A 13,600-nucleotide genomic window follows, 5' to 3' on the forward strand; every position below is an offset into this window, starting at 1 on the left:
GGACTCCAAACCCACCTGCAGTTCTGCCACATGTCCTACAGAGGGCAGCACCTCACTGTGTTTGGACACGCAGGACACAGTCTGAAGGCCAAAACAGAAACAAAATGGTTAATGCTTATTAACCATTTTAGATTATGATCTAATCAATTAAATGAACAGAAATTAAATGTGAAAAAAATCCACCATTTTTGGCAAAATGGCGGAGGAAGAGAAAGAAAGCAGCAGAAGGAATATGGAGGAGCCAAAATGAGGTGGTGGGGCTCAAGGAGAGAGAGGTGGAGGTCATGTGGAGAAACAGGAGGAGGCGGGGGAGTCACCTCAAACACTGAGTAGGGACAAAGGAATTCTGGGAAAATAAAAGGCCCTGCAAGCTTTTAATCCTCCAACGCCTCCTGTGTGTCCACAGAGCAGCAGGCTGCTCTCAGACAGCTGCACAGCTCCACAAACATTAGCTTTCCAGACCAGCCCTCCTCCCTTTGTCCATCTTTATTTACTAAACTCTGGATCCACGAAGGACAAACTGAAGACAGCTGATCTGGTTCTACTCAGAAACCTTCAGAAGAACCACAACGTGATTAAGAGTTAAAGAAAACGGTTGTACTCTGTGATGTGACGTGTAAGAAAACAAAACAGGCTGAAAAATCGATGTCACAGTGGAAACAATAGGATAGGAGGCGTTAGGGCAACGTTGTGCACATGCAAACAGCTGGAAAACACATTTAACAATAATAAACTGAACATGACTGTCTTTTTTTATTTTATTTTACTTCCACCAAGTGCTCATATAAATCCCACCAGAGTTCACTTCAACCGAAGCCAGACTGAGGTCTGGACCAGAGTTTGCTTCTTTGGTCCATTACGTGTTCACACCTCCCCAAACGAACCGGACTTTCCAGGCAAGCGGACTGGAGTTTGTTGGGTTCGAAAGCTACATCTCATTTGTTACTGACACATAGTGGCTGAATTTAGCTTCATTTAATATAAATAAAAACAATTAATTATAAAAACTTTGACCAAAGTGGAGATTTCAGAAAACTCCATATTTGAGTTTATGTTTGTTCATGGTTCAGATTTAGAGTCTGTGACAAATAATGGACTAATATTAATTACTTTGAAATGATTTCCAATCAACAAGTTTAATGTTTTATTGACTTTGTGTTCTAATAAAAAGTAGTTCAATCTGCTCAACCTGATGCCAGGTTTAATTCTTAACAGGAAGTTGGTTATTTTGAAGCAATCTGATTGGCTGACGGGTTTAGCTGTGCGCTACACTGCCCCCTGTTGGTCTGGCATGTTTAAAACAACACTCAATGACGTATTTCTGACGATTCATGTGGATAAAAACTTTTCTGAAGACAATCATGTGTTTATGATATTATTTTTTGAACAACAAAGTGAAGATATTTGTTTTATAAAGGTCTGGCTACGTGTGGACACGGCCTACAGCTACTTAGGATTAAGAAAAACACAAATCCAAACTGGTTCTGAAATGGTTTTCCCAAGCTCAACCCAATGAAGAGTTACAGATTTATAGACTAGAAATGTTTGGCTCCAGTTGGTCATTTCTGATATTATGTTTCATGGTTGAGACGGTGGAAACCTTACTTCTGAAAAGCAGACAGCAGGAACGGACTGAGCAGACGGCGCCGAGACGTGACGATGGAGAACCTGGAACAGAAACACACAGAAAGCCCAACTCAGCACAAACTCAGCTCAGACCTCCAGAGTCTGTAATTAAACTGGATTTAAAATGGCTGAATTAAGGGTGAAACATGAGGGTCTGAGCAGAAATTACAGGTTTCAGAATCAATCAGGCAACAGAGAGAACATACCATCATCATAAATTTTAGTTTTACTCATGTAAAAACACTCTGGGATATTTATGAAAACATAAAAACTAACATCCAGCATTTATCCATTAAGAATTTTTTTATTCTGTGGACTGACTACGAGTTAAAGGGGCCCTGATTTGCAAAATTCACTTTTTGCATGTTTTTGTTCTTCATTTGGGTCTCTACTGCTTCTAAAAACAGCCCAAGAGATTAAAAACAAAACAAAATTATTTGGTATCTGGTAACTGAGCCATTTAAAAAACCTCCCAATTGTTGAGTCACACTTCGCCGTAACCTAGCAACCCAACTTGAGCTCCAGCATGTTTAGTCAGCTGGTTTTACAGCTGTCTGCTCTGGACAATGGCTGCTGGAAAAGACGACTTACCACCCAGAAACCACTTGCTGCATTTTTGTTGGTTGTGCAGGAGGCACCACTTCTGCTTTTCAAAGATGCACAATTGCGTAATTGTGCATCTGTTTGCATTCATTTTCCAGCAGCAGCTTATTTAGATTTAAAGTGACAAGAAGCCCTAAAACAGCTCATTCTGAAACGACCAGACTGAAATATGTAAATGTTTGTGGGACCTATTCGCTCCTGACCTGTTCCTAACCCACCAGGCTGCAGTACTCCAGCAGCCTGGTGAGGGCGCTGTGCTCCAGGAAGTGACTCAGACCAGATGTTTATCTCCTGCAGCTGCGATCGGCTCCACATGTTCCTCAGATCTGTAAGCCGGGAAACTCCAGCCGCTCAGTCTGACCTGAGAAACCGGCTGTTTGTCCGTCTGTCGCTGCAGAACTTCCTCTAGAAGCTTTTACTTGTTTCTCCAGGCAGCAACTGGATTCCTACTGGGGTGTCAGCAATTTATCATAGTTTAATTTCTTTGTCACATTTTGTTTGTCTAATTCAGTTATTTTTAGTTAGTTTTTAGATTGTGTTTGCTAGTTTTTCTCAGTTATTAGTATGTTATTGTTGAGTTTTAGTTTAGATTTAGTTATAGTAGTAGTTTTTTATAGTTTGACTAGTTTTTAGTTGCAGCATTAATATTGTATTGTATTGTGATTATCTATATATTGATTAGGTAATGAATACTCAACAGAAGATTTTCAAAAACCTCTTAATGTTTTTTCACTTAGAAAAACTCTAAACTGCTCAGCGAATGAAATCTGGAAACATAATTTCCCATGTTTTTATTTTCTGCTCTCTGATTGGTCCATTCCAGTCAGATTATTTAAACAGAGGTGGGTCAGAAGCCACAAGGTGACAGAAGCACTTCTTTAACATATTTTAACTCAAGTAAAAAGTAGCTGTCCAAAAAAATTACTCAACAGTAAAAAGGTTTTTGTTAAAAGGCAACAATGGATCAAATGATCAATCATTAAATATTTAAAAATTACATAATATAATGTAGAGATGAACCAAAATATAAAGTGCAAATTTTGGGATTTTAAGTACCAAAATGATAGTAATTCGTAAAAGTAACAAAAATAACAAAAACAGGCAAAAGAAAATGTTTCCAAATCAGTTTTTTTCTTTCAATAAAAAACTTAAACTTTAACAGAAACTGCAGGTTTGTGTCTATCTGGTGGATTTTTAGTTAAAATGTTTGTTCGGATCAGGAGGAGTGTGAACGCAGCGCACGCGTTGCAGCGCCTGGATGCGAGCCAGAACAAACCCGGAGAAGATTTATCCGCTGGAATCTGGATCCCAGACTCCCAGAACTAAAAATAGCCGAGTGTTTACGAGGAGCGGTGGGAGCCCCGGCCGTACGGAGGAGCGCCGGGTTTTCACGATGTTTTGACCTTTTTAGGGAAGCGGAGCGGCGCTGAGTCTGCGGCGCTGAGTCTGCGGCGCTGAGTCTGCGGCGCTCACCTGGTGGTCCGAGAGTTTCCCGTCCTGGATGGGTTTGGATAGAGCCTTCAGGGAGGACGGCAGGCCTCTCCTCCGGCCTCCAGACACAGACCTGCAGCGCCGCCGCAGCGTCCCGTCCTCACGACTGCACACCTGCAGGTCCAAACACACAGCGAATGTGTTTGGACCTGTTCAGTTCACACACAACTGAACAGGTTCACACACACATGAACAGGTTCACACACACATGAACCGGTTCACAGGTTCACACACAACTGAACACGCACACACACACACGAACAGGTTCACACACAACTGAACAGGTTCACAGGTTCACACACAACTGAACAGGTTCACACACACCTGAACACGCACACACACAACTGAACAGGCTCACAGGTTCACACACAACTGAACAGGTTCACACACACCTGAACAGGTTCACACACACCTGAACAGGTTCACACACACCTGAACAGGTTCACAGGTTCACACACAACTGAACAGGTTCACAGGTTCACACACACCTGAACAGGTTCACACACACCTGAACAGGTTCACACACACCTGAACAGGCTCACACACACCTGAACAGGCTCACACACACATGAACAGGCTCACACACAACTGAACAGGCTCACACCTGAACAGGCTCACACACACCTGAACAGGCTCACACACCTGGAGGATTAAACCCAAACTGTACCAGACTCCTAAATAAAGGATTTATCGTTTCTTAATGTGATTTTACAAAATATGAATTGAAACATCTGGAAAGAAGGAAAGAAGGGAGGACAAGAAAAAATTAAAAAGAAGGAAGGAAAGAAAGGAAAGAACGACAGGAATAAAAGGAATGAAGGCAAAGAAAGGAAAACGGAAGGAGACAAAGGAAAGGAAGGAAAATTGAGAAAGGAAAGTGAAGAAGAGGAAAGAAAGGAATAAGAGGAGGGAAAGAAGGCTGGAGGACATGAGAAAGAAAACGAGGTAGGACAGAAGGATGGCAGGAAGGACACAAAAAGGGAATGAAGCAAGGAAGCAAAGGAAGGACAAGTCAGTTTTTGACAACAAGAGAGGAATGAAGTAGTATTTCCTTCCAAGCTTTTCAGAATAAAAGTCATGTGTTAGCAGCTTCCTACCAGAGCGTGGAAGGAGGAGACGGAAAAGACTCCCAGTCTTCCCAGTGCGGCTTTGGAGGGGCGGCTGGCCACGGCCAGGAGGCTCTTTGGGTTGGGCAGCTCAGAGCCCTGCAGGCTGGACTGGTAACACCGGAGCCGGAACAGGTCCAGGTTCAGCTTCTCCAGGTTCTGCTCCCACTGCTGGATCTGAGCAGCATCACAGGTCCAGTTAAAGTTCTGACAGGTTCAGATCCGCTGGGATCAGATTTACCCCACAGTGAAACTTTCCACTTTCATTCTTACACCAATAATGTTAAACCTGCAACTTTCTTAAGTGGAAAGGAGGAAATTTGTGACCATATATTTCAGTTTGTGTTGCTGAAAAGTACAGAAAATGATAATTACCCAAATTATCATTTGAAGAGTTAATTTCTATTAATTAATTACATTGATTGTAACACGTAAATCTTTTACAATGTTTTCCTTTTCTTTTCTTTTTACAAAACAAAAGCGCTGATCTGGAACCTTTATATTTACATGTTTCTGGTACGCCCATAAATCTGACGCACAAGTGACATTATAAGAGTTTATACCTGGAATAAACATGCGAAGAAACCAGGACTTTAGCTTAATTGTGATTAATTGATTTGATGAATTGATTTGTGTTAAAAACCTTTTAACACAAATAATTACCTTTAATTTTTACGTACTAAAGTTCCTGCCAGAACTTTGTATTCATGCGTTTCTGGTACACCCATAAATCTGATGCACAAGGGACATGTTGCATATTTGTAACTAGATTAAATATGTGAACGCTACAGCTGGGACTCTAATCAAATAGTCCCAGCTCTATTGATTGCATACATAATTTTTATTGAACATATGCGCCTACTGTCACACTGAGGTGCAATAGAAATTATGAACATATGCACCTAATGCAAAAATCTAACCTTCTGTTAGTTTTTTAACAGAAGGATTATATAAAAACTATATATAAAACTAAGAACTGAACCAACCAACTCCCCTTCACATCTCAGAAAACATTTTAATGATTTCCCTCCAGTCCTTTGGGAAAAGGAGGGAATCACCGTAGCAACCAGCGACTGGCTACTTTTTGTGTCTGTTGGATTTTCAAAATAAAGCCACCGCTCCAGCTCTTTCAGAGCTAATGTTGCTAAAACATAAAAAGCTTCATCATTGCTGGTTGCTGCAGCCGTCCAACACATCTGGACGAGGCGTTGACTCACGCTGAGACATTTTCCTGCCGTTACATAATCCGTTCTGAAGTTTCGCCTCTGACTCAGAGCAGGATGCCTGCTGCTGCACTTCTGCAGCTCTGTTGGATCGGAGCGGCCCGGTTCCTGACCTGGCTCTCCACCGCCCGCCGGTTCTTCTGGTCCTTGATGATGGACAGCTGCAGCTCGGCCATCTTCTTCATCTTCCCGTCCATGTCGATCTTGTGCAGCAGCGAGCGGCTCTGGCAGCGCAGCAGCCGCAGCGTGTCCTCCTTCCCCTGACGCCTGGCCAGCAGGGCGGCGCTGGCCGAGTGGATCGCAGTCACCCAGTTCTCCAGGTCCGTCTGGTTAGTGGCCTGACAGGAAACAGAGTTAGCATTAGCATTAGTATAGATCTAACTTCAAGCACTGCGAATATGAACCTACTTAGAACTTCATTTAAAAAAAAAACTTAAAGACGAGGCGAACAGTTGCAAGTCAACAGAAGAAGAAGCACGACAAGATGGCGGAGGATGAGATAAAGCAATATGAGACAAGATCTAACGAAGTGAGACGAGACATGAAGCTGAGAGAACGAGAAGAGATGAGGCAAAGTCCCATGAAAAGAGAAAGGATGAGACGAGATAAAAAGTGGCAACATGAGGTTTGATGAGGAAGTTTGAGATAAAACAAGACAGTAAGATGAGACGAGACTTTTACTGATCAGTAACTTCAGAGTAAAGCCGGTTCTTCATTCCAGGATTTTCACTGAAGTCATAAAGATTCAGTCTGCTGCAGTAATTAGCAGCGTTTGTGACTCCCATTAGACACTTTCACTGCCTCCTCCTCCTCCTGTAAACTCTCTGCTGCTCAGTTACTCTGGGAATAAAGAAATCCTCCCTGAGCTCGTAAAGCTAAAAGGGGAACAATTAGGGCGACCCGAGTGGTTTTAAATAAATCAGAGGTCAACAGTGGATCTGCAGACGAAGGTCATCTGACAGACACACACATACATTTTCATGGTGTTTTCCCCCAAATTTACAGGCTGGTTTCTGCTCCTGTGTGGCGTTTAAGGACACAGTCAGAGTGTGGGACGTTTCAGACGTTCTCTCACCTGGAACATGTAGACGTCTCCATGTGAGTTGCTCAGACAGAAGACGTGCTCCCTGCGCGGATGCTCTGGCACGGCCTGGACGATGCTGTCGTCCGCTAGCAGAGCGTAGCGAGGAGAAAGGTCCTGCTCGGCGCCGCTGATCCGCCCAAACGTCGCATAAAACAGCAGACTGCAGCCTGAAGTCATCGATTAAAGACTGATTTAATGCAACTCGTTCTTCAATTTTCCACACAGATTGTTACCTTAAAAAGGAAACTAAATCTGATATGTTTAACTTTTTATGATCTCCATCCCTTTTTTGTCCTTTCATTCCTCCATTCCTCTCTTCTTCCTTCTAATCCTCTTTATATTTAGTCTCCTCATCATCATTCTCCCTCTTTCTATCACTTTTTATCTCTCTCATCCTCTCACATTGCCCTTCTTGACCCTTTTGAATCCCACTCATCCTCTTCGTTCCTCTTTACAATCCCCTCTTCACCCTTCTTTCCTCATTCTCTCTTTAGAAACCCTGTCATCCCTCTATATTTACATCTCTTCATCATTCTCCCTTTTAGGATGTTTTTTATCCCTCTCATTCCCCTATAATCCTCTTCCTGACCCATTTTCACCCCAGTCATCATCTTCATTCTTAGCAATATCCTCCTCCTCCTCCTCCTCCTCCTCCTCCTCCTCCTCCTCCTCCTCCTCCTCCTCCTCGTCCTCCTCCTCCTCATGTGTCATTCAAACATGCCAGAGTTGATCTACTTCAGGTAAATTTCAGCGCCTCGGTCTCAGACGGATGAATGAATCACCTTTCAGTGTGACCCAGTAGCGCCTCCACTTCCGGCGGGCGACGAGCTCCAGCTTCCTGTCCTTGCTGACAGTGATGAGCGCTTTGAAGTAGAGCCACCCCGCGCGCCGCACGGCGCCCTGATCCGTCTCCAGAAACCCGTCCAGATCTCCTCCAGCCTCCTCTTCCATCTCCTCCTCTGCGTCGTCGTCGTCCTCCGACGGCTCGGTCCGGTCGGCCGCGCCGCCGCAGCCCGTCTCCAGCTCCTGCATGAAGCTCCTGTAGACGTTCTGCCGCTGAGCGTCGCTGCTCTGGTTCTGATTCGGGCTCCTGGAGAAGTCCCAGTGGGCCGGAGGGAACTGGTTCTGGTTCAACTGGAGGAGAGGGTTGGAAGTCCAAGGAGCGCCGCCATTCAGGCTGCTGATGAAGACGCCGGAGGAGTCGCTGCTGTGCGGCTCCTGCAGGGAAACCAGACAGAAATTTAGACTTTTCAACTGGACTTCAAGAAGGGCTTTCTGGGGCAGTAGCCCAGGGCATCAAGTTTTTGGGGCAGCCCAAAGAACTTTACTTTATACATTATTAGGGGCATCAAAATAACAATTCATGCAGGAAGTGGACAGTAACTAGTTACATTTACTTTTTGCAAAAATATTTACTTTTAGGAGTAGTTTTACTACACTGTACTTTTTACTCTTGACTAATATTTCTGAAAACTAGACCCACTTAAAGTAACTTCACTGAATGAAAAAACAAAAAGAATCATCAGACGTTTCACTTTAAACATTTTAAAGTGAAACATCTTGTTTATGCACTAGTTCTTGTTATTCTAATAATACTTTGATACGACGTAAAGTACTAGAAGTACTAGAAGTACTTTATGACACATACAGTACATTTATATTACTGTACTTGTAGATTTAGTTTTGCACATTTAAAAAAAGTAAAGGTGTTTCATCTGAAGCTTTCTTATTAATTATCTATTTATTTTTAATCTTTAAAATAGCAGAATTCGCAACTGTGTATTTTTGTTTGCAGTATTTTAAAGTATTAAATCAGATATTCTGATTTAATACTTTAAAATCGGTACTTAAGTAGCTTTTTAATAAAATACGTTTTTACTTTCACTTGAGAAATTTCTTGGATGGATACAAATATTTTGAAGTAGTCCCACTCACACCTGGGTTCAATTTCAAGTAGAAATTTAAATTTGATCTTATTCTGGAGTAAATTTGTTATGTATTTCTTGTATGAATTAACGTGCCTCCCTCGTTTTAATACGCTGTCATTATGGTTAATTATTGATGGTTCTGGTGGCCAGTAAAACGACCTGTCAGCATCGTTCTCTCTGCTTTCTGTGGGTTTATTTGCAGAAGCTGTTTGGGGTTTATGAGCTGCTTTTACAGACCAACTTTTCCTCCTCATTACAGCTTAATGGGTGTGAAAACACTCCAGTCGACGTAAAAAAACAATCTTTAGGAAACAGTGAAGCGACTCCACCCATCGTTTGGATGACATTCAGGGATAAAAATTATAAAAATATGTTGATGAACAATGATGTGGATTGTTTTGGTTCCTTTTCAGCATTTAAAATGTAGAATCAGCTTTAATCGCAGAGGAGTTTGACTTTGGTTCCACTTTGATCTCAATTAATACATTCTAAATATAAATATAGAAAAAAGGAAAATAAAAATAAAGGATTAGTTGTAAACAGGTATTTAAAAAGTGCTTTAAATGTGCTTTTGGACCATACTAAATGAAACACTTATCAACATTTTGATGTGTAATGACAGCACATGTTTCAGTTGGTGATGAATTTACGTTTTTGTGATGTAAAGCACTTTGAACAGCTTTTTTTCTGAATACAAATAAAGTTAATTTATTACTTAAAAGAGATCTAAAAGTTTGCTAAAGTTTTAGTTCATTAAACCTTCTGACACAGTTAGATATAATGTCTAGAAAAAACTTTTAACTAAATCTAACTCCAAAAATATCACATTGCACAGTGTAGATTAATGTAAAACTAAGTTACAGGTTTTAGGAAAGCAAACAAATTTGTTTTAAGTCATTAATTCATTAATATTCATGAATAAATACCATTTCCAGTTAAAATTAAAATAGCCAATAGCATTGGCTATTTTTAGCAATACTGATTCATTCATCAATATGGGCTAAAAAGTTATGTGTAAGTTAGTTTTTGTCTTGATTCAGAAATACTAAGATATGTGGATTAGAAACTACACCAAAAATGCTTGGTAATATTTTATGTTTTTGCAGTGTGGGTACACATTTTCTCCAGAATTTCCAGGTTCTTACCTGGATCCGCCTTTTCTTGCGGCTCAAACTGCCCGTCCAGTCGCTCAGCTGTCGGATCCGACTCTTCAGGAAGTCTTTCCGGTTGTTCCCAGAGAAGACAGAGCTCACTGGCTCGGCTTTACGATTGGGCAGCGTGTGTGAGAAGTACCGCGGTTCGAAGCCGCCAGCGGACGGCGCCTCCTCCTGGATGACGTTGTCCATGGTTGGCAGCTGCTGCTGCTGCTGCAGAAAAGAGTCCGCTGACGTCGGAAAGGCTGGAAGCGCGTTGTGTCTGCTGTCTGACGGTGAAGCCAGGTTGAGGTCATGGAGGTCAGGCTGAAGGATGACGGAGTCCCCAATGCCGCTGTCCTCAGTGCGGCCGGAGGAGCAGCTGTTGTGGCCTTTGGCGCCCTCTGCAGGAGGGAACAGGAGGGCGGAGCTAAACCCAGGTGAGACGTCCTCCACCTGAGTGGAAGAGCAAGTGTTGTAGCCGCTGCTGGTGTCGACGCTCTGCCCGCAGACGAACACGCTGTCGGTGAGCTCGCCGGCGGCGCCCCAGGGCGAGTCGTACCAGGACCCCTCTGAGCTCAGTGAGCTGCCCTTGCTGGTGCGGTGGGATGACTCCGGGAGGAGGTTGGCGGGCGGTGAGCCCTGCGGCTCAACAGGAACCACCCTGGCGTTTGTAAACTCCACCCTCATGCTGCCATCTTTGCTGAGCAGAACCTTGGGACTGCCGCCACACTGCAGGGACGCCTGATCACCGTTAGCCCCCTGGAATCCAAATGGACTCCTGCGGCCGTCCTGTGTTCGGTCGCCTCGGTTGAACCTCTGAGGGGATCCTGCACTCTGTTTGGCGCCCCCTCTGGGCGCAGACTCGTACTGCCAGGAGGCATGCTGGCCCCGGTGGCCCTGGCCCCGGCTCTGGCTGCTCCGCCACCAGCTGCGGGCCGACGCTACCTCTTCCTTCTTTGCGGAGAACCTGAGGGAGCCGCAGGGTTTGACTGGAGAGCTGAAGCTGCTGTGACTGTCTGTGTTTCCCATGGCAACCTGGAAAATGACATCATCAACATGAGAGAGTGAGAAATTATTGAAAGTGGGAACTCTGAGCTGGGATGGACGTCAGACTTCCAATTGAGAAGTTGGAACTTCAAACATTCCCATCTCAAAGTGCAACTATAATGCAACACAAGGCCCATTCCCAGGCCTTTCTGATTCATAAAGTCTTCACTTTCATTTCCTACACTGCAAAAATACAAAATCTTTCTTGTTCAAATATTTCAGCACATTTAAAAAAGATAAAGCGAATCTACAGGTAACGTTTCAGCACGATTTAAAATTCTTTTAGATCAATCATTCCATAATAAATTAATTTATCAATTTTCTTCCTCTTATCCGGGGTCGGGTCGCGGGGGCAGCAGCTTCAAAAGGGAGGCCCAGACTTCCCTCTCCACAGCCACTTCTTCCAGCTCCTCCAGGAACCCCAAGGCGTTCCCAGGCCAGCCGAGAGACATAATCCCTCCAGCGTGTCCTGGGTCTCCCCTCCTCCCGGTGGGACCTGAACTACTCACCAGGGAGGCGTCCAGGAGGCATCCTGACCAGATGCCTGAGCCTCAACTGGCTCCTCTCGACGTGGAGGAGCAGCGGCTCTACTCTGAGTCCCTCCCGGATGACCGAGCTTCTCTCTCTAAGGGAGAGCCCAGCCACCCTGCGGAGGAAACCCATTTCGGCCGCTTGTACCCGTGATCTCGTTCTTTCGGTCATGACCCAAAGCTCATGACCATAGATGAGGGTGGGAACGTAGATCGACCGGTAAATCGAGAGCTTCGCTTTTTGGCTCAGCTCTCTCTTCACCATGACGGACCGGTACAGCGCCCGCTTCACGGCAGACGCTGCCCCAATCCGCCTGTCGATCTCCCGCTCCCTTCTTCCCTCATTCGTGAACAAGATCCCCAGATACTTAAACTCCTCCACTTGAGGCAGGACGACCCCCCTGACCCGGAGAAGGCACTCTACCCTTTTCCGGCTCAAGACCATGGCCTCGGATTTGGAGGCACTGAGCCTCATCCCGGCCGCTTCACACTCGGCTGCGAACCGCTCCAGTGAGAGCTGCAGATCACGATCTGATGAAGCCAACAGGACCACATCATCCGCAAAAAGCAGAGATGCGATCCTAAGGCCACCAAAACGGATCCCCTCAACACCTCGGCTGCGCCTAGAAATTCTGTCCATAAAAGTAATGAACAGAATCAGTGACAAAGGGCAGCCTTGGCGGAGTCCAACTCTCACCGGAAACGAGCCCGACTTACTGCCGGCAATGCGGACCAGACTCTGGATCATTCCATAATATTGGTGAAAAATGATTGTTTCCACTGGCAGTTTATTTTACTCGTAACAACATCTTTTTTCATATTATGCAGAATTTCACAGGACGAATAGTCCTGTGCACTGAACAGCTCTGGTTTTAACAGAAGAGCAGCAAAACCAAAGAAAATGTTGAAAAAAGCTAAACAGCATGAAGGAGAAATGACCTCCATGCAGAATGCTAAGATGGGCAGAAAAAGCAAAAAACAAAAACAAAACTAAATGTTAAAATTCAAACTGACATTCAAAAATACTTTATTTATCCCAAAGAAAAATTAAGTAAATCATCACCCATCCCCATTGTTAAGCATGATGGTGGCAGCATTATAATATGGAGAAGATGCATTTCTTCTGTTAAGAGTGGAAGGTGGACGCTGCAGTACCTGTTGTAGATTTCCCCTCCAAAACCTGCAGCTGCAACTGTATAGAAAAGTGGTTCTAAAATGTTTTGCCTCAAATGCACGCCACACTTTTCAGATTTTTGTTAAGGCTTAGACATTTTATTAAATGTTAAATTGATGGAACCCATGGTGATCAAATCAGACTGATAATACCGTATTTATAAAATACAGCAACAGCAACAGAACTGAAAATTCAAGGGATTAAAAAGCTGCAATAACTTTAAACTTTGACTAATTTTAACTCAACTATTCGAGATCAAATCAGAAATGCTGACATTAGATTCCTGATCAAATTAAGATTTTTCTGTTGTCCTTTTGAACATTTACTGATTATTTCACCGACCAATGAAACGTCTTTAACTCTGCTGCAGTAATTCCACCTGCTCCATTTAACATCCAGCTCTCTCTCTCTGTGGAATGAGCAGAAATGACCTAAATGACCTGAAATCAGTTTTATCCAGAATCAGGATCTCATCAGTTGATAAAATGAAACCAAAACTTTCAGTGTAAAATGATGGTGAAGATTCAGGATTTTTACCGGTTTTCAGATCTGCAGCTGCCTCTTCATGCTCCGTCCTCTTCTGCGTCCTTCCAGCTCCTCTCTCTCCCTCTTTCTGCTCATCTGTTGGGAGAACAGAGGGAGGGAGGGGCTT

The 13,600-nt window shown here is 43.8% G+C and overlaps 1 protein-coding gene across 2 annotated transcripts in view; it reads right to left on the minus strand.

Moving 5' to 3' along the window:
- The window catches only part of tiam2b (TIAM Rac1 associated GEF 2b), a 45,744-nt gene that overhangs the window by 11,589 nt on the left and 20,555 nt on the right, over positions 1-13,600 (minus strand). For both annotated transcript variants that reach the window (XM_017302352.2, XM_081602724.1), the window contains exons 4-12: positions 13,486-13,569; positions 10,207-11,232; positions 7,916-8,351; positions 7,125-7,300; positions 6,163-6,387; positions 4,818-5,003; positions 3,703-3,834; positions 1,606-1,668; positions 16-81 (exon numbers count right to left, since the gene is read on the minus strand). In XM_017302352.2, coding sequence (XP_017157841.2) covers positions 16-81; positions 1,606-1,668; positions 3,703-3,834; positions 4,818-5,003; positions 6,163-6,387; positions 7,125-7,300; positions 7,916-8,351; positions 10,207-11,226 — 2,304 coding nt within the window. In that variant the 5' untranslated portion in view covers positions 11,227-11,232; positions 13,486-13,569. The remainder of the gene's footprint in view (positions 1-15; positions 82-1,605; positions 1,669-3,702; positions 3,835-4,817; positions 5,004-6,162; positions 6,388-7,124; positions 7,301-7,915; positions 8,352-10,206; positions 11,233-13,485; positions 13,570-13,600) is intronic.

The sequence above is a fragment of the Poecilia reticulata genome, chromosome 21 (assembly GCF_904066995.2).
Source record: "Poecilia reticulata chromosome 21, P_reticulata-male-v2, whole genome shotgun sequence".
In the NCBI taxonomy this organism is placed as follows: Eukaryota; Metazoa; Chordata; class Actinopteri; order Cyprinodontiformes; family Poeciliidae; genus Poecilia; species Poecilia reticulata.